Below are 25,475 nucleotides of genomic sequence, written 5' to 3'. Positions count from 1 at the left end.
GCCTTTAGCCAGTCTCCACGCGTCGTCAACGGTGAATATTGTTGCCAAGCCTCACTCGACCTACTGTCTCTGCCACAGTTGGCCAAAGCAGTCTGGGTTTCCCCTAACCCCCCCCTCCCCACACACACACTTTCTTCTCATAGTAGCTATCTCTAACCATGACCTTTGACTTTGATGCTATTGCTAACCCCAACAACAATTACCCAGCCTTTTCATGCTATAGCTAACCCCAACCATGACCCTTTCTTCTCATAGATAGATAGCCAATTGTTATTCCAGGTTCATCAGGCAACCCCATGTCCTCTTTCTGTCAAAGCCTCCACTTAGGAAAAATGTGTCTCAATTTCACCATGGCTGCGCCCCCCCCCCCCCCCCCCCCCCCCCCCACCCAGCAAAGCTGGATCTGCCCCTGCTAGCCTCGGTTTGAGAATTGAGTTACGAAATAAAGGACATTTCTCATCAGAGCAAAAAAGTGGCAGTGAATTTGAATTCTCCAGTCAGGCCAAAAACTCCATGACTATCCAACTGCCAACCTGGAACAGCCTACTCATGCAATTCTCTTCACGACCACTTACTCGGACGATGGAGAGTTGATGATCACTTGGGAAAATAACGTGAAACAATCAAATCAACAAGACGGGCCTCTTCATGCTCATGGTGTTTTATTTTTTATATGACATATTCAGAACATAGATCAGCACAAACTGAAACATCATCTGATTCTGGCTTCATCTACGTTAGACAGTGATGACGAGTAACAACATATGATTCAACAGTAGACGACAGACATTTACTGGTGGATATGAAGCGTAATATCTTGCACCGCCAATATATAAGTACATTGTAAGATGGTGGCGCCACTGTCTCAGAAATTAGAATATCAGTTATGCAACTAATACGACCGGAGAATGTCTGGCGTTTGGTTGAACTCATGCTTTGGTTAAAGACCAGAGACAAGACTTTGGCTCGTGCAGAATTGACAAAACGTTAAATTACAAAATCCTCATCTAAAAAGCTGAAATATATTTGACCACTGGCACTTCTATTTCTAGGAGTTTTACAGCCCCACTTCCCTGGAAAGAGACCAACTGGCATAAGGAAATCTTTCCAAGTCAGTGGTGCCACCATTTAGAAATCTCAACTACTAAGATACCAATTCGTCACTTGCTCCCATCACAGATAATTATGACTAGCATCTTCTCAATAAATATCTTTAACATAATAAATGCAACTAAATTAGTTTTTTAACCTAAGTTTGTCCGAGCTCCCTGTAAAAAGAAGGTCCTATGTTGAGGACAGACAACTCATTCAGACAACCTGAACTGGTAATGAAGGCCTAGCAGCTAGACCAAACTTTCACATACCTCAATATCCCTCGCCTGTACAGATGAACTAGCTCAAGAAAGGGAATCAAACTATTGGTTATGGGACTAGACAGTCCATTGTTCAAATATGTGGCCAAAAGCCCCACTAACAAATTTTAAAAAAATTCTGTCGAATGAATATAATGCCGTAATAAATAAAAAGAAAACTGAGATCTAAAAAGAAAATTTGACTTTGTTAATGTTGTCATGGCAACTTGAACAACAACTGCCAGCATAAATGGCTACCATAACAAGCACAGTTGCTATGGTTACACTGATTACCTATTCCACCTTTTTTCATCACTTTTCTTGATCACAGCTAAAACCTCGTGTCGTTTCCAACTACCGGTATTTACAAATTAGATCTTGGGTTTCTGCCCTTCTCATAAATGCGCTCATTATTTGCACAAAGTAAAATAAAATCTCAACAATAACAAAATCAGAACCAATTCAAATAATAACTTGCTTGATTGTATCCAGTGATCTTGTCTCCAGAGCCAAATCGATTCAATCTGAATTCAATTTTCCCAAGTTGCATACCCTAACCCCCCCCCCCCCCCCCGATCCCTAATTCTCCACTTTTCTAGATAGAGACTTGCAAACTTGATAAGCTTTCAGATTGTTTCACCTTACTAAAGCTGCATAATATCCACAGTTCTATGTCTCGTTCTCTTAGTTCTAGTCAAGGCAAAATGTACCACTCACAGCACAGGGAAATCATCTTGAAACAAATACATAACAAACTTGAATAAAATGAACCCTTCAATAAATAGTTGACAATAAATGTCATTTTCATACCGACATTTGACATACAATTTACATACTAATTACAGTACGTCACACTCACTGTACAAGTACATGTACATATTTGATTGGAAATGCAACCCAGGTATACCAAATCTGTGGTATATTAAACACATAACATGAACAGGTGGTATTCTCAAGTTTAAAGTACAGGGTTTGCAAAACTTACACCTCCACAGGCCAGGCTCCCAGGTGATCTTACAATATGCTGGTTTGGTAGGAAGAGAGTTAACCCTGTTGTCACAGTGATCACTTGCAAAGCGGGGAAACCTCTACTGCCATTTCATCCAGCTGTCGGCTAATGTAGTAAGGTAGCTGGCCGAAATCTTAATAACGCATCAACATTTGAATATACGAACCTATAAGGCAGCCAAATATGACATGCCTAACACTCGACCAAAAGGACCCCATTCATCGACTACATCTGTTCAAATTCTATATTAAATACATCTTTTTATAGCAGTTTTATTAAAAGTAATTTCTTAAAAGAAAGGTGAAGTTACATCCAGCAAAACTTCCTACTTTATGCTACATGTACATGTATCTGTAACATTACTCGCTCTCAAAAACGATCCTCAAAATTCATGGGTTTTTCATCCAGAGATATCGAAATTGAAAAACCTAAAGAGTTATCCCATGCTAGACCCCATGCCTGATCCCATGCTAGTAGGTATTCTTGTGCCGTATTGACAAACTATCCTAACAAATGTGGGGAGGGATGTTGGACCGAAATGATCTTACGCTATCGCAAGAAGCCCTCCCCACTCTCAACCTACTACATTGTTACTGTCCATCATCAACTACACAAACTTTTGATCAATTTTCATCATCTATATACCATCTCGATCGTCCTATCACAGACAAAAAATAATAAGTTATTTTGGCCTACCAAACATGGAACAAGTTGCCCATACAGTTACTGTACATTATGTACAGCCAACCTGGTCCACATTGGCCTGGAGTACACTATACATATCTACAGTACACATATCATGTCCTAATACCAAGGAAATCAAACGTGTCCTCGTTTATACAGCAGGCCTCATCGGACACCACAGCCGTGTGGACACACCTCAACCAGGAACAAGCCAATTGCAAGATTCCAACCAATCAAAAAACTTGATCTGCCAAATGATGCGAATCGACTGTATTTCTTCGACAGCCTTCAAAGACGCCCCAAGAAGAGTCCTCAATAAAGTCTGAGTACTCATACTAAGTACACCTCAATTTTTTTAAGCTTTCGAATATAAGTCCAACACTTAGGAAAATGTACATGATCGATCAAACTCCCTATTCATTTTCACATCTATATTTGATCTGCGATTCTAGAAAGCCACAAGTTTGACAAACTGCATAAAAGCCATGCACTGCATAAATACCCATTCCCAGAAAGTCATGTTCCCATGGTAACTCGAACTAATCATTTCCATGATACTTCTCCATCCTTACAATGTACATACATATACATCTGCACCAACATATACAAATATATTATCTCTTTTATATATATATATTTCATGAATTCATGATCATATACTTATAACCAGTTATTGGCTTTTTAAATAATATACACTTGGAATACATTATGTTGATTATGATAGACAGTCGTCCAATAGGTACGCAGGATGAGGATGCCATTACTAACATCGAGAGTTAAAGATGAAAGAACATGTCATAGCCTCACTCAAGTAAATGCCGCATACAAGTTCGAGTATAGTTGATTTTTGATCCAAAATGTTTGGGACTTGCAGGCTCATGCGAACATCACATTATCAATGGTTCAATTCACAAATTCACAGTGATATTTAAGTTTCAACTCGTTGAGTGAGACTATGTATAACTCGTACATTCATACCACAAACATCACAGAGTTTTTCAGAGTATTATTAGACTAACTACGTTATTTTATATAAAGGTGGTGCTCTGATCATGCTATTTGTTCTTTTTCCTTTTCCTATCACTCTCAGCTAGAACCCTCTCGTTACTATCCTTAGACTAGACACTTTATACCAGCGATGGAGCCACGACAGCCTCGAATGTTCCAACAAGTCTGAGGTGATTTGAGCTAAAATCTCGGGCTCTATGACCATCACATGGATCAGTAAGCTATACCAGGGCAGCTCCCGCATGGGCTGACAGTAGCCCATCATGTGTTTGCCTTCCTACGCCCAATAGTCTTATGCCAACACCCCAAACAAACCACCATGGCCATTTACCAGAACCAAAGATGGCAGCATTTAGAGAACAAAGCATACAAAGCAAACTATCTCGGTGGGTTATCGTAAAAATCATCGATTAAACGCTGGGTGGATCAAAAATGAGGAATGCAAATTAGTCACAAAATGGAAACTGAGATCAAGTGTGTTTAAGACTAGCCTGCTCGTTGGGATTTGGTAAAAAGGTCGACAAAATACAAAATGAGGTATCACCTGTTTACATAACTGTAGAGACAATGCCAAGGAACACCATAACATACAAAAGTCAACAAATTGAGCACTGACTGAACTGCACAGAATGTTTGCACAGATTTACACAGGTTGGTATAACAGCCAAGATGATCTGCACAAACGTTAAGTGAACTGGATCATTATGTACTGCAACAAGAAACCAAAAAACTTAATGAAATGAGAAAGTTGGTTAACATGGCCACCATTCTAATAAGGGTATCAACATTCCAATAGGCAGAGCTGATTCTCACAAGGGTATGCCTCAAAACAATGTCGACTCCCGGACAAAAGTCAATGAACATGTTTGACCAATTGTAAATCCTCTCATCCAGATTTCACCCTGCCTCTGTTCAGATTGAAAACACCGTCCATAGATGGATCCTCCCAGTGGAGATGATGACATATATCCACAATCATTACTTCACAAGCAGACAAACTGTTATCCAAGTTCATCCACGATCCCGAACATGACATCCTGCTAAACAATGATTTTTAGAAGTCTTCTTAATAAAGCCAATACGAAATGCAAAGCTGGTGCAAAGCACTGCCACCTTTTGAGCAAGCGACTAAATCTGCTACCCGTGACACCCAATATGTAATATGGGACCATTAGTCCATTAATGACACTGATGGGCAAGTCCATCATGGCCAACCAAGGTGTTGGTGGTATACACTTGACCACAAACACTCAATGTTACAATGTCAAGACAAGGTGGGTGAAGAAGTCAAGACGGAAAATGAAATCCTCCGTCCTTCGTCCTATATCTGGAGAGCCTGTTTCCTTCTTGCCAGTTTCGATCTGAAAACAAGAAACAATAATGTTAACTGAGTCACACAGAACAGCCTGAAATGTGATCCTACAGATAAGATTGGAAAATTCCCATCTGCAGAGACTGTGCCCCATAAGTCATCAGGACAACTCTGTCAGTACAGCTGGTGTCCTTATCCGTATTGCATGCTTCAGGAAATGTAACAAACCTGATTTGTCCAGCAAGTAGAGGGTTAATCGCGTAAAGCCAGTCATGGATATCCTTGTCTTCGATGGTCTGCAGCAGGAATCCACGGTGTTTCGTCATCACAGAAAACGTGTTATGATTCTGAAAGATATAAACGCCACCCTAAAAATTATGTTCGTTTGCCGTTATCAACGCTACCAACTCTGCTGAAAAAAATCTAACGTCAGATTTGAATCGACGAGAACCGACCACTCTATCCACCCTAGGAATGTCCCCTATCAACTCTATCTCCAAACCTTACTCTTCAAGGACTAATGGGATCATCAGATCCGATGTCAGATGCATACATAAGGGCTCATACATGAGACTCATGGCAGAAATCAATTCAAAACTTCTTGTTTTTAAAACCTATGTACCTGACCATTCATCCTAAAGCTGTCAATCAGCTCTTAGTCATGTCAGCTGTTAAATCATGCTATTTTTATCATGACTCATTAAATTCCATTTTGGTTGAATTATTGACTTTTGAAACTTTTGAACCAACATCCGTGGAGCTGCAGCTCACCTTCAACATCGTCTGCTGTTCCTCGTTGTACTCGACTTGAGCAGACGCCAAGTTGATCAAACCTCGTTCCACAGGATCCTTGTCGTTGTTGTAGAAGTAGACATAGGGACGTCTCACAGCCTGAGAAGAGAAACACACATGTACAACTACTGCTGCAGACAAGAGCCTTCACTTGCTCAGATGGACAACACAAAGTCTCATCAGAAAATGTGACTTACACCAAGCTGCCAACAGTAGGACTATTGTCAACTTACCACATATTTCTTCACCCATCCATTTGTCTTCTCCTCCAAGAAGTGTAGATATCCACGCCGCGACACAACCGGACTGACGCGGATCTCCTCGACGTCTGCTACATACAGCGGTGCATCTTCTTCCTTGTCACGGAGCGTCAGTGACTTCTTCCGTGCACTCGCCTCTGCCTCAGACGCAGTCGTACTCAGGCTGTCACTTGTATTGGACTTCTTGACAAAATCTTTCATTTCTTTGCTCGGTGAAATCGGCCTGGAAAGACGTAGATTTCATTAGCAATCTTCAAACCAAAATCATGAACTGAGCACTGCTTAAGGGCGAATAAGTAACTCCTGTAAGATCCTTCGCTTGGCATTGAGGCCCCAAGAAAGGAATCATGGTTTCATGTCTCATGTAGAAGATGAAATAGGGAATACCCATTCACAACATCTAGGCTAATACTCACTTGAAGAGCTGATCTGACATGGTACTACTGGTCATACTGCAGGCCATCCTCTCAGACTCCGAGCTGGACTGGATGTCGCTCTCATCCGTTGATGTAGGCGTTTCAGCTATCTCTGCATTGGGAAGCTGGAAGACATTCAACACAAGATTGTAAGGAATCAAAGATGACCGGGGACATTCCTAGTTTTCATTCAGTTGGCTACAGCTTTCCACAGCGGCAATGGTGGTGATGATGTAACACCATGCAATGTGTCATCATAGTACACTGTGTCGTGAGACTGATACTTTGCCCATCAGTGTGAGTAATGATGCATCAGACCAACTAAATGGGGTCTGTCATGTAAAGTGGTTAAGTTAATATGAGCTATTTTGGAACTCACAACCAAGTTTCTACACATAGTTACATGACGAATGGCATGATGATCTACAGAAGTTACTGACTACCCTACTGGCTATAGACAAACCACAGCTAGACTTCTTACTCAGTCATTATCTGCTTCAACAGATAACAACCTCAATGGAGGATGTAATGAGAAAAGATCACCATTTTGGATCCTCACCTTTGGAGGTATAGGATTAATCGGTATGCGGCCCTGCATCAATAACTTGAGACATCTTGTTGTCAGTTGCTTCTCCCTATCGCCATCACCCTCCAGACTGAACATGCTGTCTGACATTGGTACCTTAGCGGCACCCTCTTCAGCATCTTTATTATCCTTCTCCTTATCAGCTTCCGCAGCCTTCCTCATCGCCCGAACCTTGGCGAACATGTTACTAGCTTCCTTGTCCAGCTTGCTGAGCTCTTGGGTCTTGTTCTGTTGGTAGTAAAAGGTGGTTAAGGCAAGTTTAGAAAACAACTGCCCATTTTCAGTTGTTGAACACTCGGGTGATACAACAGAGCTTGCTTATAGATGATTCTTGTACAAGGTCAATAATAGATTCCGTTGATGTGTGATGCATTAGCGACTTGTCATGTATTCGGCAGCCCTGGTGGGAGGCGCAGTCACTACTGAACTACACCCAACTGTAGTCAACACAGGCTACCAAGATGTACAGGATTCTACCCTAAAGCCTCTTACTCCATAATCAATACATCTTCACAAGCCTAGCGGTAACAAATCCTTACCTGTTCTGTTAACTTCTCTCGGAGATTCAGAATGTGGCGTGCCTTCTCTACCATCTCCAGCCGTGTGAGTTTCTCAAGCTCCCATTGGTGGTCCAGAATGAGGCTGTCTCCGCGCGGTCTCCAGCCCTGGAGGTTCTCTTCTCCACGTACATACTGTGATGATGTATCAAGGACGCGACGCTGGCGACGTTGGACACCTGAAAAATGGTCATTTCATATTTCAGATCTTATTGCCGCATCTCTTGGGATTAAGTTTCGGGGAAGTGAAAAGAAACCTTATTCTCTAAGATCGTGTTTGAATCACTACCATCAACTATCCTGCTATCTATAAACCAATAGTGGCCAATACTTGGTCCATTCTTTTGAATCAGGCTATCTATACAGGCTCTCTGGGCCTATCAATACAGGAAAAGGAAGCAAGTGGCAGTACTTTTAAAGTCCACAAAAGAGAAGAGATTTTGCCTTGCGGAATGACTTCACTTTAACTTGCAGTGACGCAAGGTTTTCACTGGGTTTTTATTGAGTTAAATTTGGACAGAAGATGAAGACGACGGCCATAATGAAATGCTGGGAATTCAACAAAATGAGATTATGGTAGTGACGTGTCAACAGGAGTGACATAAGTGAAAAGATAGCAGTTTGTTTAGTTTTTAAACAGTAAGTGGACATTCCGATTATAGTGATAACAGAACTGAAGAATCCAGTTGACAACTTGAAGTGTTCTTTCGTCCAAAACTTAGGAAAATATTCAAATGAGAAAGAGTGAGTGAAAAAAACAAAGGCAAAGTGCGAAATTGTTAAAATCAGTTTAAATACTCAGCTAAAACTAAACTTACAGCCGGTGGGGTGGGACGCGAAGCTCAAGGGTCTACGGGAGCTAACTGGAAAAGTTGGGGGGCAGTCGGTTAGAAGGTGGTCAGACAAACGGGTGCACTTTATTGTGAGTTAGTGGGTTCATTTTACCAGAAATTGTTGAGACCATGCTTTGTGATTTGGCAGAAAGGAGTGCGAGACAAGTCAGAGAGCATTCCTATATACAAGACTGGAATCAGATTGGGCCAAAATGTCAATGATTACGATGACTTAACCCACTGTAACCAGTAGGTTTGTTATGTAAAGGTGTGTACATGGTTGTTATTCCTATGCTGCACACTATCAGTGAGGACTGGGACCAAGCCAGGGGGTCTGCCACAGATGATAGAAGAGCAATGAGAGAGTGGGAATGAAACAGGCCTCCAGTGACACTAGTGTTATGAAATTGACAATGACAAGTACGACTGACCTGATTTGACACAATTAATAGCAAAAGTAGCAAGATGAACAGACAATAAGGTGGTCATGAGTGAAACCACAAGTAAAGAAAGCATTATTCGTCACCCATCGATTCCAACGGTTGGCTGCCAACATGGTTGCCTGGTAGAAAACACAAGGTCTACAATGCTGTGTACATATCAGTGAACAACTGTGTCAAATTTCTACCAGGTCTCTCTGAAACCAAGTCAACCAAGATGGCAGACGGCCGATGAAATCGATGAAGAGCCCGCCCCACTCCTTCTTAAGAATACCACGAGTCTCTTTAGCCGTGTCGTGCATAGTTAGTGACCATCTCAAACGTGCCTGATGCCTTGAAGGACATTTACGCTGAGTGGAGGCAATTAGGGTTGGTAGTTGATCATGACCTCAGCAGGATTAAGGTCTTGGATTGATGTTCCAAATGGATTCCCAAGTGACCGCACTGCATGGCCACTAATTGAGAAAGACACGACAAATATGTTTAGTCCTGGGGGCATCAGGTAACTTTGAGATGGTCCATAGCGTGAAGTGAAACATAGAGAGAGACGAACCTGGACTACCTGCGTCTGAACACTTCTTTAGGCTCAACTCATAGATGCCGGTCACTCGGTTGCAGTCTGCCGCCTTGTAGCCACTCCCGAACAGATTCCTCAGGGACCTGAAACGACCCCTAAGTCAAGACCATGGCGTTTTAGTGAAACATCTAACACTCAACTCTCACAACAGTTACTACAGGTGTTCAGAGAAGCAAAGGAAAGACAAACAAGGTGACCTAGCTCATTCAGCTGTCCTGTTCAAGTTGGTCACTTGTAGTTACATACCATGGTGAAGCTGACTTCAGAAACATCATCGTTTCTAAAAAATATTTGAAATTTTTTCATAAGTTCAAAATTCTGAAAAATTTTCAAAGTCCAAAAAGTTTTGGGACTGATGATGTTGGTGATGTTGGTTCATTTTGAGCAAAAAAAAAAAGTGAAAAAAATATTTGGACTTAGAAATTTTTTCTAACCCTAATCCTTTCATAAGTTCAAAATTCTGAAAAATGTTCAAAGTCAAAAAGGTTTTGGGACTGATGATGTTAGTGATGTTGGTTCATTTTGAGCGGGAAAAAAAAGTGAAAAAAAAATTTTGTACTTAGAAATTTTTTTTCATCATTCAGTATAAAGTTAAAAAAACTTATAAGAGGAACAGGGTCCTGAATGAGCTAAGATGACAGTAAAATGAAACTGAACAGTAATAACTACATCTTCATTGCAATACATGTATCATGGCAATTCATAACTGAGTAGTCAAATGATGTATGAACCTAGACACTAAGAGAATAGGTCAAAGTCAGGCAATGTGGAAGAAAGAAGAATGATCGAAAGATATCCAAGCAATCGTTGACAAATCAAGTATTGAGGTATTATAGCTGACTTCAGGCTTGATTTCAAAAACAAATTCTATAAACTGAATCGACGACATGAACACTCTGACAATGCGTGACTGAGCTGGATGAGGTGGACTAATTCTACTACAACATAACATCTGCTGACAGTCCTACGTCTGGCTGATGGGCTATGACTTATAACTTCCAGAAAATAATGGTGTGGACAGATTGTTCAAATTTCAGCACCAGGACACCGCCCTTTCAGAGCCCCATCATTTGTGTCAGCAAATGTGGCATGCAACATTTCCCTGAGTGGTCTACCAACTTTCTGCTGAAGGAATGTATATGATTTGGTTCAAAATTCTGAAACAATTTCAGTCAAAAATTTGTTGGGACTGATGATGTTTATTCATTTTGAGCAGAAAATAAAAACAAGTGAAAAAAATTTTTGGACTTAAAATTTTTTTCATCTTTCAGAGTTGAATTTTGTTAACGTTTATTCCTCTAGCAGAAAGTTGGAAACAGACACTCATCTCCCACCAGAGGAGACTCATCTCCCACCAGAGGAGACTCATCTCCCACCAGAGGAGACTCATCTCCCACCAGAGGAGACTCATCTCCCACCAGAGGAGACTCATCTCCCACCAGAGGAGACTCATCTCCCACCAGAGGAGACTCATCTCCCACCAGAGGAGACTCATCTCCCACCAGAGGAGACTCATCTCCCACCAGAGGAGACTCATCTCCCACCAGAGGAGACTCATCTCCCACCAGAGGAGACTCATCTCCCACCAGAGGAGACTCATCTCCCACCAGAGGAGACTCATCTCCCACCAGAGGAGACTCATCTCCCAACAGAGGAGACTCATCTCCCACCAGAGGAGACTCATCTCCCACCAGAAGAGACAAGTCTCATAGGTGTTCATCAGACCTTACCTTGGGATGTTGATCTTGACGTCACGGGCGTAGATGATCATGCAGAGGTCCTTGGTGATGCACGCTGGCTGGGCACAGTTATCAACCTGAAATAGGAAAGTAACTTCAAACAATGAGAGGTCTCTAATTCTCCAATTACACATTCAAAACATCTTTAGCTGTATATGGTTTCATCCTGACATCATAACCCATTCAACTGATCCGAGCCACTCTACCTAGCAATATAAGAGCTAATGGAATCCAGAACCCAGTGGTGTCTTGGATTTCAACAGAGCCTGGTAGAAAACTGACGCACCTTCTCCCTGGCAACCAAGATGGCCGCCACACAGTGGATTAGATGAATAAGATGAATAAGTACAAATGGAAGAGACCATGCTGACAGGTCGTCCAGATACAAAATGTAAGATGTCTGATCAGACAACAGAGCAGAGAGCCATGAGAGAGCAGACTTTCACAGTTTCCTGGAAATATTACGGTGCAACTACTAGGCCCCATTGTCTAAGACTATAACTGACATGTCCCATACTTGGTCAAGAGCTTCAGTAGAACCCCTCTATCAAGGACACCCTTGGGACTGACCAAAACTACTGTCCTGAGGAAGGGTGTCCTTAAGAGGTGTCAACTAAGCGAGGTTCCACTGTATACAATGATCCGTATTAGACATTTGCCATCATGACATCTTCACTCATTCATTCGATGTAAGGTTCATACAACAGAGTTTGTTAGTAAAGCAAGAAGAATCAACATTAGATTTGAAAGTACAAAAAGGAATTGACACTGTACACCAAAAACAACAGTTTTGAAGGGCAAGGAAAGGAAAAACAAAATCACATGACAAGCATGAGTGAAACAGCTATGCGACTACAAAACTATCAATCCTAATGAAACAAGAAGTTATCACGTGGGGCCGTTTGTCCAGTCAGCTGTTATTGGTAACACCTTTAGCTGATAGACTACCTGCCGGTGGTGGAGGGGCAGCCTGACCATGCTACCAGGACATGAACAGGAGGGATCAACAAAGGAGGGTACCTAAATACTCAGGATTGGGGACAACTAATCTGACGTCTGTTAGCCATGTGCAGGGTGCTGGTGTCTTCACAAGGTGACCCCAAGCTATCATGCCATAAGACAAACCCACACCAATGTTCATCCATCATTCCACCATAACAAAATCCACCCCAGACAAATTCAGTGAAGGCAAGTCGTTAAGTACACAGTTTTGTATAGCGTTGAACTTTTTAAAGGAACCAAGTCATTTTCCAAGTAACTCCAAAAAAATATCTCAAGTATATCTGTGTTCAGAGTGAAGCAGACAATACTTCATGAGTTGACCGGAAAACCTTTGTCTCAATCTGTAACATTCCCCCAGTTTCCTTCCAGAATTCGGAAATTCATTTTCTTTGTCCAAAACATTGAACATTACTTCACAATATCAGCAAATGCCCCCTATCCACAGCCACAGAACTATTTACCGCACACGCAGGGTAAACATGTTCCTTGCCCCTCGGGTGAAAAGTGTAAAAAATGGATTGCTCACAGTGGTGCGTACCTCCAGATATGCAGAGAGAGTCATGTAGATCTTCTCACTGTACGGTGTCACCATATTGAGGAGTGGGGAGTTGTGCAGCGAGCTGTCCCACGCAGCCTCGAACCGGAAGAAAACTCTGCAAGAAGAAGAGATTTATGATATTAAAGGAACACCATTCAAACTATTCTAACATCTAAAGGCTTAGTCCGTCTGGGTGAATTGTTTATATAAGTCCAAGAAGTCCGAACTAGGCATGCTTGGTATTCAAATTCACAATTCAAGGTTGCAATTACATAAAACTTGGCCGCAGATATTTCCGTGTTTACAGTAAGAGGTAGATGGCGCCCTTACCTGTCATCATTCGGTTGCTGAAGATAGTGCGCAGGAAGAAGATTCAGCGACAGTACCGAATTCTCGCTGTCCAAGTCATGATAATCTGGCGTATTTCTGATGCGGCCAACGACAAGCTCTTTGACATCACGCCATATTAGGTCAGGTCCGTTCTCGTGGACGATGGTTATGGCAAGGCGTCGTTGGATGCCCTGGTGGAGAAGGTAGGTACCGGTGCAGGGCATCTCTTCGCTGTGGTCCACGACGGCTGGAAGATATCTGTGGAGAGATCGCAGAGAAAGTGAGCACGACTTCTGCAAGGTTGGAGACAATCAGAACATAAAACCAACTTACAATTTATAACAGAAAAGCATGTCTGCTCCTTGATTATTCAGACAATTGAAATATATTTGAAGAACTTTCATCAACGTGATCAAAACAAACAACTTTTCTTCAAAATGTTCTTGAAAATGTCCGACAGAAAAGGAAGTTTGTCAAATTGATGTCAACCAATCAGGTGTTGCATACTTACTCTCCATTTGGCGCCAACTCGCAGATCTCAAACCAGACGAGCAGATCGAACTTGTTGTGAACATGGCTACTACATGTGGGCATGGTGAGTGGGCCGAGCTTGGGGGAAGGTACGGGGTTGGAGATCGGCAGAGTCATCGGGAAGTTACGCCTGGGTGGGGGACGCGTCGTTGAAGGGCTGGACGTGAGGGAAAGAGGAGAGGTTAGAGGCGGAGCAATCATATCTGTTGCAGCAGGAGATGAAATATCATACAAGTCGTGATTAGAACTATATACAATATCACTAGGTGTGAGGCTATTTATAGAAAACTGTCCAAAACTATGTCGTCTGACATGATTTGGAGAGATTTCTCCAACACTAGCAGAACGTTTTGATTTGTTAACATGATTATGCAAATGATCTGCAATATCTTCGCCTAGGACAAGGTCGCCCATTTCGTAAAAACCATCACCAAGGTCTCGATTAGCATGATAGGGTATGTATTTAGTGTCGACGTAGTCCTCACAGCTGTTAGCAAGATACGTTTGTATCAGATCTGATTTGGTGAATTGTGGGATATCGATGTCACAAACGAGAGTATGTGTGCCATTTGACTTTGGAACAGAAGCTTTTGTACTGGAATGGAATAGTACATGATATCATCATTTAAAACATGCACTTTAACTTCATTCAATAAGTGTATGCAATAAACCCGCTGCTGATCCTAGACTAGTCTTATGGAAGTCACAGGGAATGCCGAGGCCCATAGTGATTGGTCAGCTGATCCTAGACTAGTCTTATGGAAGTCACAGGGAATGCCGAGGCCCATAGTGATTGGTCAGCTGATCCTAGACTAGTCTTATGGAAGTCACAGGGAACGCCGAGGCCCATAGTGATTGGTCATGAGATGTCATCATGGAGACATGAAATGCTCATTCGTTCCACATGTCTTACCAGAAATGACTGAGGATGAAAGGTACTACAGTTGAACTATACATTTTCTCCATTGCGAGTCATATCATTTCAAACCCCGACAAAAACTCAGACAGTGAAGTGCCTTGTTCATTGTCACAATCGACTGGGATTGTTACTTACTATGGCTGGTGAACCTCGCGGGCTTGTTCATGAAGTGGATGTGCATTGTAATGGCCAAATACCTCGAATACGATTGGCTGGCATTTGACGTAGTCAATCAGGGCCTTCGTGACAGTCACGGTGAACTGCAAGAAATGATAGATACATGTACAACACAGCAGCATGGACAACAGATCTTCATCACCCAATATCTTCCTCAATTAGATCAACTGTAGCCGCTGGGATGGCAGGCTTGGGTAGAGTGCACTAGATGGGCTCCACAAGATACTTGATACTACAGGAGGTCACGTTGACTGTCTCAGCTGAACTTTGAAGCCTTCAAGTGTAAGTGAATTTCATTAAAAGATTACAGAAAATCACTTCTGTTTCTCTCAATTTCAAGGTTTGCAGGCCACAGAAGGACATAACCATCAAAAGCTAGACTCTAGACTTACATTCTGTACGTGATAGAAGCCTAGTGGTGGTCCTTTGCCCGTGTTCTTGAGAGGTTCCGTCGAGAATGCCTCATCATGGCGGTGCAGGAAGCTGCAAAGGAAACTCACAAGTTTTGGCAGGGTCGACTGCAGAATCCAGGAAGCTGTACAGTGGAACCCCGGTAACACAACCACTCATGGGACCGAGGTTGTATGGACGTGTTACCGGGGTGGTCGCGTTAGTGAAGTTGAAAATCCGATTGATATGATGATTGTGACAAAGAGCAGAACTTACTTGAACTGACAAAAGATATCGGCATATTCAGGTGAGATTCCGGACGCCTGGAGAACAGTCACACGGAATGTGAACGTCTGCCCGATCTGGAGATGGTCAGGAAGGTCGTCGAGGTCAAGGTCACATAGCTTGTCGACCTCCATTTCAACTTCGTGCTTCTCTTTTTCTTGAAGAGCTGAAAGAGGAGAATAAGTTTGTAGATCAGCTGAAAGTGTATTAGTGTCAATTTCAACCAATTTTTCTCGAAGGGGCTCGGGTAATTTGCTGCACCCCTCATGCACCCATACCCCACTGCATCAGCTACAACCATCAGTCTACAACCATCAGTCTACAACCACCAGTCTACAACCATCAGTCTACATGACATAAGAACCCAAACTACCTTCTCCTTCATTAGTCCCGCTCAAGTCGTCTTTCTGTCCCTCGACAATACGGACCTCATCTTGGGGCGCAACGTCTGCTTTGGTACGGGAGAGGGGTCCAATCTTGACACCGCATTTCTGAAATACAAGTAGCAACAATAAGCTGGTGACAGGTTCCACTTTCCAACTGGTTGAACAGTTTACTGAATATTCATATAGGCATTTCTGTCAGGAGCCATTTTGTCACTGAGTCAACACAAACCTTGGCAAAGTACTCCTCGTCGTTGAAGTTAATCTTGGCATTGCCTGACTGTCTGACACCAGGTGGTGTCTCTTCATTCTCAGTCACAGCTTGTACAGAGACTCGGATGTAACCCTTGACGTCTCCCTTCTCACTGACGATGGCCACACGGTGTACCAGGGGAACAGGGTAGTAGAGATTGCTCAGGAAAACAAACGCCCTAAAAGGAAAGATATACATCTTATAATCCATCCCATGATCATTGTCTCACCAAAACACAATAAGGTATGATGTTTTCAAATGATGATTATTCATTCACTTCATCTTCCCCGCACGCACCCATAAGTGGCAATAAATGGAAGCAAAATCGAGGGGTTAACAGCCTACCTCCCCACAAGCCTAAACCACGGGAATCTGTCGTAGAATGGATCGCCACCCGTCATGCTGTCGATGTTTGGCTCTGGAGACGTTGGTGACATCTCAGCCTCATTGTGGTACATTTCCCGCATCAGCTCAAGACGTTGCCTGAAAACATATACAGACATATGATCCGAGTTTTGCCAAACTATTCAGATATAATATCCATTATGAACTGGTCATCTTGTTGTAGCTTCAAAAGCAGACGCTCACCTCAAAAGTGAATCAGTTCAGAGACAAACCAAACATTTTTCTCACAATCTGATGTGCGAAAACAGTCAAATGAGACGCTTTGTTCTTAGTAGAATGCTGAGTTTTGAATGCCTTCTTTCATGAGAAACCTCTCAGTCTGAAGTATCTATAGGAAGGTGACCAAGTTTTAAGATTATAAAGTTTCTGAAGGATGTGAAGAAGTTTAGATAGTTGAAAGTGTTGTCTCATTATGAGTTAGTAGAACACGGAACACTCAGAATGATAAGCTGCAACATAATAGACACATGAAGTTAGTCGACATGTATAAAGGAGGATGTGTGCCAATAAGCCAACTCAATAAGCTGACTTGTAGCTATAAGGAAGAAAGTGGCAGTTGAATAGGAGGTGAATGGAACTGAGCAAACCCATAGCTTTCACAGGTCACACGCCACCTTAACTAAAACTTTTGGCAAATTACATGCACTTGGGCTCAAGCATCCACACTCTAGCCTTTTTTATTTATCATAAACTTCATTGTGGCATTTTGATGTTTTGAAGTAAGAAAGAGGAAGAATTGTGTCATCTACAGCAAGATTTAGAAGGACAGAGGAACAAAAAGGGTTAAGAGGAAGAAAGTGCACCACTTTTATTGCTGCAATCTGCGATAATTATCACTGAGAAGTTAAGAAAAGGAAGAGTACTGAACAATAAATGGTCTCAACAGATTCATGCTTGCTGAGAGGCATCCTTTCCACACAGGCCTATTACAGGTAGGCCTACTGTGTGGGCGCACCTCAGCCAGCATTAACCTGCCGACACACCATGAAGCAACGCAAGGTTCACTTGCAACAACATCTTAAGTCAAAACAACACAAGAAATGAAAAAGTGTCCCACCACCGAAGAGAGAGCAAAAGATGGCAAAAGTCCACAGAAAGGTGACAGGAATCCGAGTCAAAAAGTATACAACTGACAATAACCACGGTAACAGAAGGTAAACAACTAACAGACAGTAACCAGTAGTGATCTAATACTAATCATGACGCGTACAGGAAGTCTAGTCGGGGCGCTTTCGTATAACATTCACTGACAACATGGCGGATGGAGGTCACGTGATCTAGGACAGACCTTGACTGCGGAATCAGGTTGTAAAAATTGAAAACGTTGGCTTTTTGACTCGTGCAGCCAGCAAGGCAGTTAAACGGGTCTTCCGACGCCTCAGGGGTTTGAGGTGACAGGTCTTCATTGTAAATATGACGCATGAGTTCCAGACGTTGCCTGTAGGTGGCAGCAGCATTTAAAAGAATGAATAGAGATCGTTATTGATAATGATTACATTGATAACGGCCATCACATATTTGAGGTTAGACATTTTGACATGCAAATATTTGGTGAAGTTAGTCATCTGAGTTGGACAAAGTTAGTCATCTGAGTTGGACAAAGTTAGTCATCTGAGTTGGACAAAGTTAGTCATCTGAGTTGGACAAAGTTAGTCATCTGAGTTGGACAAAGTATGGAAGCTCATGCGTCAAGTATTGTTTGAAGAAAAAAGCAAAAGTCTTTCAAATCTGGTTTACTTGAATTGTTGTAGAGTCTGGTGGACTAGACATCAGACGATAACACTAAGGTCAAGTGAATGTCAAGTTAGAAACACAACTTATTTTAGACAGGTAAACCGAGGGTGAAATGACCAACGTTATTGCTAATGCTAATTGAACAAGAGGGGCCAGGTCGCCGGGGTAGTACTTGCAAGTAGGAAGGCGGGGATGAACACAGCATGCTCTTGGGTGGGGAGGGTGAAATACTCCTTCAAGTCTGCGATATCTTCATGGCGAGTGTTTGCCTCAATCCAACTTAGTCATTGCAAAAAACTGATTGAAATCAGTAAATGTTCATGTCATTGAAAGAAAAGTCATGTGGTGCTTTGAAAATAAAATGTCTGTGCTTAAAATTCAAGCATTGAAAATGATTGCATCAAGATTTAAAAAACTATTTCTACACAATTAGATATCATAGTACATTTTTCTCTTTTTACACAAAAGTTTCGTTCAATTCACAAAATCGTCAAATAAGTTTGGGAGTACTGTGCTGGTTAACCTTCGCACTGCGCTTTCAAACAAGAGAATGTACATTGCGTGCAAACTACAATTGACACACATGGTTTCCATACTTTGTCCACGATTAGGTCAATCATCGTACAAACATCACAACAATCATTTTATCTGCTTCAAAAACAAACCTGGCATCCTAGCCAGGCTGGTATGTAACGCGTCATAACGTCAAGCAAACAAATACATTTCCATCTGACTTTGAATTAGCCGAAAAGTATGGCAACTTGAATGTTGGATTTCAAGTTTACTTTGACCTAAAGAAACATGATCCCACCCCAAACATCAAATGACAGAAGACACTGAACAATCTCATACCCTGATTATCAGCAGCCAGACTTATCATATGATTGGTTGTTCTAATGTGATATGAAGTGTTTAAACAATTCACTGAAAAGCACCCCAAACTAGGAAACAGTGGTCAATGAGACTTTGAAGTAGGACACATTATCAACTAGATACAGACCAAGACGACAAGCACAGACTCAGAAACAAGATTCCACCCACCTTAGTTTCTCTAGCGACCAATAATGTGTAGCGCCATTCTTAGTGTCCTGGACCTCGACAGCGACGACAGTCCGAGGGAATGGCCGTGGTTCATCTCGTTCTTCAGGGGGCGTCAGATCGGGTTGTAGAGGAGAGTAGATTGTGTCCGTGAGTAGTATGAACTGGAATTGAACCTGGGAAGAGATGGAGAGAGGTCAATAACGATCGCTTCACCATTGACAGCTGTATGGCAGCAGCCTGACATTTGATGTCACTCAAAGAACCTCCATATCTAACAAGAACTAGGCTTACAGTCATCAAGGGCTACATCCTCACTGTTCTCACTCCCCTATCTCACAAATACTGAAGAGGATTGGTCCCTGAAATCACCCCTGAGGAACACACCAGCAAACTGCTCATACCCTTAATTAACATTGCCAAGCCAGTCTCTCTGTACTGACCTTCTTCTTGAGCTCAACACTAATAGCATTAGCTTCCTTCAGGAATATAGCATTGCCCCAGAGATCATCCTGCAAAGATACAGATTCATAGAGAAGTCAGATACGTTATTTTGCTGTTTCTCACAACCATCAATACGGTTTGTCTCAATATTCCGTCCCAGTAAGCTGTGCATGTGCTTACTGGGTCGAAATTTGCCGTTCTGCTGGAATAATATACCAGCTTAAGAAAGTGATTTATACAGAATCGTGTGATACAAGAGGCAGAAGCATAAATAGAATGCAGTCTTCTCAAGCAGAATGCAACTGATGATGAACCAGCAAATGAGGATAATAGAGAAGGTGAAATGAGTCAAGCTATGGGATTTGTGTGATGATATTTGATAAGGAGACCGATGGTATTCTCAGATTAGATATTTCCCTTCCTGATAGGAATATCCATCTAGATAAGGTTTAAGAACATGGACTATAAAGAATAACAAAAACATACAGATTAATTTAACATGCAGGAAGGTTGGTCAGAGAGACACTGCAAATTAAAATGTTTGTCAAAATCAACTTAGTATGATATGACCTAGGACCTGAAGGCTTAAGGGAGTGAATGTAGCATGCCCACTGGGTAGTATAGTCTGGTATTAGGTTCACGCTATTCGTTGTAGGATACCTTGAATGAAAGGAATGACAGCCAAATGAATGTTTTTGTAAAACTTACAGCCTACCTGGAAATTCTATTCATGACAAACTGAGAAAAAGTAGACAAAGAATTGAGGTGGGGAAGAAGGCAAACCAATCCAAGCAAAGAGTTCAACTAAAAAGCTCACAAAAACTGACGATCTTGCAACTCTCCTCATAGGGTACTGGCCCCCCCCCCAAACAAATGAATGTGTGTTTTGCTAACATTATGCAGATCATTATGGCCACTTTACTAGTTTGAATCCGGAGAAAATCTGCAAGAGGAAGAATAAAGTTTGCACGGACTAGAGAAGGCTAACAGAATAATGGGAAGGTTGTCGACATTGAGGAGCACGAGTTGGGGTTGGGAGGACTGACAGATTAATCAACAACAATACTGGTCCATGATCTAGTTTATACAATGATATGTTCATATGACTGAGCAGAGCACAGGTACTTGAATCATTCACCAATGTGAATCCCTTTGAAACTTGACCAGAATCAGGATTGTGGAGGTGTGGTGTCTTATCAACAGCACATGAATGCACTCTTCCACAAAGTGTCTTAGCCAAGGAATGTTATATCAATCTGCATGGTCATAGGAACATTTAGGGTAGGTTCATACGGTACATGGGCCTCCTGTGACAAGATCACATACAGGCCTACTGAGGCCACATCACATCACCACCAAATACCAACAACTACCTACCGTCACAATATCACGAGACAGAACTCGGGACGAAATTAAGTACAGGTTGTGAGTAGAGTGAGAAAATGTGAAAGTGTAGTAGATTAGGAGCCACAGGGCAAGGGGTCCATCACTAGAGGGTCCATCACTAGAGGGCCCAAAACAAGGAATTAGTTCATGGAGAACAACACGATCAAATTGACAGGTTTGGATGGGTTAGTTTTTTTGTATGTTTCACCAGGTAAAGAATTTAGGCATAGGGCTTCTTATCTCAGCTAATTGACAAGTGTTTAGAACCAAAAACATTGAGTATGAAATTAAATTAGTCTAAACAACCCAAGGAAATAACCAAAATTGGAATCTTAAAGAAACGAAAATGAGATAAGGATGTCCTTTTTATCAGTGTTTCTTACACAACTTGGCCAAGTGAACAATGTAATGTGGTTAGAGGAAGTCGTGTAACCAATCACCTCCAATCTATAGAATGAAGCCGGCTCAGAGATATCTCAAACACACTGACAGTGGCTGTCTTGGAGAAAGTCATAATTTAAGCTAGTGATGGACTCCAGCCTTCACGACAACTAGATCATTTATCGGTTGCCATAGATACAGACCTGTAACGGCCAAGTTGGGTGAATCCTGACAGAAAAGTTCTAGCAAAACAAAAGGGTCAAGATCAAGTTCAATTGGAATACTTCTGCTAAAGTAATCAAAGTCGCAATTTTGATTAAAAAAATTCTTGTTCTTTTTGATCATGCTGTCTTTATTGGATTATTTGTTGTTCTAAGATGCATCGAAGAAGTATTTCAACTTGGCACAGCAGAGACGTCTCAATTGAACGAAAACCTTATCGTATTGGGGCAGCAAATGATGCAGAAGGAGATATCAAGGTTTATAACACACCGATATTGTCAACATTTCAAAATGATGGTACTAAAGATTGTCCTCCTGGAAGTGTTATGACATGTATGTGATAAACGGTGTTGTGATGTGACAGATTCAACATAAAGTGGATAACATTATCAACCAACAATGCCTCATGTTGGAATCTCCTTTTTAGGGTCATAAAACAACCTCCAAGTTCCAATTTCTTTTCTCTCATTGTGTTTCCAAAGCATAAAACAATACCATTAAAAAAGATCACAAATCTTAAAATCCTCCTGACAAGTCAAATAGTTGATGACAATTAAATGATATCACACGTTTTACCAAAATTGTCAGTGTTTTAAGGCATGCAAACTAAGTATTTCTAAGCAGACTATAAGAAGACAAATAAAGAGGTTGAATAATAAGCAAAACAGTTATTGATGGCACCACTTATTTCCTTTTCTCCACATTTTAAAGATGATAATGATGAGTTTTCTTCATACAGGCAATTACGTGAAACTCAAATTGAATAAACATCATCAAACCCAAAAAAATTTTGTGTTAGAAAATTGATCAGAATTTTGAACTTTAATGAAAAAATTCAACTCTGAAAGATGATTTTATCATAAAAGCTTTTATTCCACTTTTTTCACATTTTCTCACACGGACCGTTTGGGCAGAATGCACTCGGTAAAACTTTGGCTCTTCTCCATGACAAATTGTAAAAGGTTTCTGCAGAATTAGTTAGTTTCTTTCATGTGCAATCGTAGGGTAGGGAGGGTTGTCCAGAGAAGAGGCAGATGCAATACGAATACTCAGGTGCATGCCACTCGATTGGATACAAGTTTGACCATCTCTAACCCTTCACTATTTCATTCAAAGGTATCATATGGAAATCAAACATCTAACACCATGTTGGTATTCTGAATAAGGGAGGATGCTATTATCTACAAATGTCAACACAAACTGACTGTGAATGGACCATGAAGCCTCTACCACTAACAGCAGATTCAATAGAAAATGGCACCAAAACACAGAACCTACCCTCAGAGACGTGAACTGATGATATTTCCATTTTCGAAATCCCCATTCAGCGAGCTGGTATTCTCTCTCAGTCCACTTACATTCTTCTGTAATAGAAAGAAAAGAACAATTCAGTTACCTGCCTAAGAAGGGGCTAAAGTCATCACAGAAACTTGTAGAAATCTTTGTAACAGCTTGATTTTAGCAAGAAGATGTGCGACTGAGTGAGGTAGACACGTACCGAATGCTTCATCATCAGACAACAGGTCCTCTGCTGTGCAGCTTGACATCATGGAAACTCGCTCTACTTGCTCCTGGAGTGAGATGATCTTACTCTCATACTCCTGAAAGACAAAGACAACCTGCTGTGAAAAAGGGTCATCAGCACTTTCTATCGGCAAAAGGGCAGATCGCATATCAGTTCTAATAAGTGGCAATCAAATCCCTGGGCCTCAGATCCTTATACCAGCGATCAAGAGGTCCTAAGTACAAACTCCACAGTCTGTGGTGTCCAAATCAGTACCAGCAGAAATGCTCAGGTTATGTACAGTATTGCTAAACTGTCACTTAAAACCACCCGTACCTTTCTTTGTAGCTCAAAGAGTTGATCCGCCTCTTCTTTCTCCTTTCTGTATTGTTCCTCAATCTGCACCAATCGCGTCTCCATCTCCTTCCTCAGATCTATGCCCTGTTTCTCCAGCAACTCAACCTGTGCAAATGACCAGTCCACAGGTTGTCCACCTGGAGAAGAAAGAAAATATATATCAGTCTGCTTCGTAAAGAAGGTTACGAGTTTCAGTCAAGATTTCTGACCTTTATACCACCCATGGAGACCACTACCCCTTATAACTCAACCTCAATATCTTCTGACAAACAATTTCATCCCAAACTTACTGGTTGGGGTTTCCGCTGGAGACTTCTTCGTCTCTCCCATCTTCCTCGCTTGTTCTGGGTTATTGAACCTGAACACATGGTTCTTGCCAAGGATGACTCTCGCCCTGGCGTTAAGTTCTGTAGGTTCTGTGATTGTTCGGCCGTTCACGTAGCACATAGCACCTTCACATGGTATGAGAGTAACCACTCCTGGAAAAGAGATACAATATAGTAAGGGTGCACCCACACACTTCTTCTCTATCCCTCTCTGTTTTCATACAGAAACCGATCCTGATCTCCTTGTGTTTGAGGCATCTGCCTTGTGAGCAGAAGGTTCAAGGTCCATGGGAAGCTTGGTTCAATGTGGCTGCCGTTTGGTTAGCTGCCAGCTTATTAGATACAGGAAACAGACTGCCTTCACGCCGGGTGCCTTCACGCCAGGTGCCTTGCACAAGACATAAGTGTCTCAGCTTCTTCCTCGATGGAACTTACCCTCTTTATTTTCAAACATGCAGTGTTCTGGTTGGATATAAGATCCACTCAGTTTAATCTCCTTTATCTCCTTGGAGTCATCATCAGCTGAAGGCGCACCGACCCTATAATGAAACACACAGTCATGAATCAATCAGTCCAAAACACACAGTCATGAACCAATCAGTCCAAAACACACAGTCATGAACCAATCAGTCCAAAACACACAGTCATGAATCAATCAGTCCAAAACACACAGTCATGAACCAATCAGTCCAAAACAGACAGTCATGAACCAATCAGTCCAAAACACACAGTCATGAACCAATCAGTCCAAAACACACAGTCATGAATCAATCAGTCCAAAACACACAGTCATGAACCAATCAGTCCAAAACACACAGTCATGAATCAATCAGTCCAAAACACACAGTCATGAATCAATCAGTCCAAAACACACAGTCATGAATCAATCAGTCCAAAACACACAGTCATGAACCAATCAGTCCAAAACACACAGTCATGAACAATCAGTCCAAAACACACAGTCATGAATCAATCAGTCCAAGACAGACAGTCATGAACCAATCAGTCCAAAACACACAGTCATGAACCAATCAGTCCAAAACACACAGTCATGAACCAATCAGTCCAAAACACACAGTCATGAATCAATCAGTCCAAGACAGACAGTCATGAACCAATCAGTCCAAAACACACAGTCATGAACCAATCAGTCCAAAACACACAGTCATGAATCAATCAGTCCAAGACACACAGTCATGAACCAATCAGTCCAAAACACACAGTCATGAACCAATCAGTCCAAAACACACAGTCATGAATCAATCAGTCCAAAACACACAGTCATGAACCAATCAGTCCAAAACA

At 41.8% G+C, this 25,475-nt stretch overlaps 1 protein-coding gene across 20 annotated transcripts in view; it reads right to left on the bottom strand.

The window, feature by feature from the left end:
- Positions 1–645: 645 nt before the first annotated feature.
- Positions 646–25,475, bottom strand: part of LOC135497302 (kinesin-like protein unc-104) — a 52,816-nt gene continuing 27,986 nt past the window's right edge. For 6 of the 20 annotated variants that reach the window (XM_064787082.1, XM_064787084.1, XM_064787093.1 and 3 more), the window contains 27 exons: positions 24,606–24,709; positions 24,135–24,323; positions 23,824–23,981; positions 23,482–23,584; positions 23,262–23,347; positions 21,965–22,003; positions 19,994–20,062; positions 19,554–19,726; positions 18,067–18,216; positions 16,719–16,856; positions 16,353–16,551; positions 16,111–16,228; positions 15,729–15,903; positions 15,455–15,545; positions 15,021–15,145; positions 13,947–14,123; positions 13,436–13,693; positions 13,094–13,220; positions 11,557–11,642; positions 9,803–9,921; positions 7,959–8,155; positions 7,393–7,647; positions 6,834–6,958; positions 6,391–6,640; positions 6,137–6,256; positions 5,594–5,733; positions 646–5,414 (listed from right to left, as the gene is read on the bottom strand). In XM_064787082.1, coding sequence (XP_064643152.1) covers positions 5,375–5,414; positions 5,594–5,733; positions 6,137–6,256; positions 6,391–6,640; positions 6,834–6,958; positions 7,393–7,647; positions 7,959–8,155; positions 9,803–9,921; positions 11,557–11,642; positions 13,094–13,220; positions 13,436–13,693; positions 13,947–14,123; positions 15,021–15,145; positions 15,455–15,545; positions 15,729–15,903; positions 16,111–16,228; positions 16,353–16,551; positions 16,719–16,856; positions 18,067–18,216; positions 19,554–19,726; positions 19,994–20,062; positions 21,965–22,003; positions 23,262–23,347; positions 23,482–23,584; positions 23,824–23,981; positions 24,135–24,323; positions 24,606–24,709 — 3,811 coding nt within the window. In that variant the 3' untranslated portion in view covers positions 646–5,374. The remainder of the gene's footprint in view (positions 5,415–5,593; positions 5,734–6,136; positions 6,257–6,390; positions 6,641–6,833; positions 6,959–7,392; positions 7,648–7,958; positions 8,156–9,802; positions 9,922–11,556; positions 11,643–13,093; positions 13,221–13,435; positions 13,694–13,946; positions 14,124–15,020; positions 15,146–15,454; positions 15,546–15,728; positions 15,904–16,110; positions 16,229–16,352; positions 16,552–16,718; positions 16,857–18,066; positions 18,217–19,553; positions 19,727–19,993; positions 20,063–21,964; positions 22,004–23,261; positions 23,348–23,481; positions 23,585–23,823; positions 23,982–24,134; positions 24,324–24,605; positions 24,710–25,475) is intronic. The other 14 variants (XM_064787092.1, XM_064787096.1, XM_064787089.1 and 11 more) reach the window with 13 other exon arrangements.

The sequence above is a fragment of the Lineus longissimus genome, chromosome 12, assembly GCF_910592395.1.
Source record: "Lineus longissimus chromosome 12, tnLinLong1.2, whole genome shotgun sequence".
Lineage (NCBI taxonomy): Eukaryota > Metazoa > Nemertea > Pilidiophora > Heteronemertea > Lineidae > Lineus > Lineus longissimus.
The sequence above is the reverse complement of the archived record's forward strand: the minus strand, read 5'-3'. Positions and strand labels throughout refer to the sequence as shown.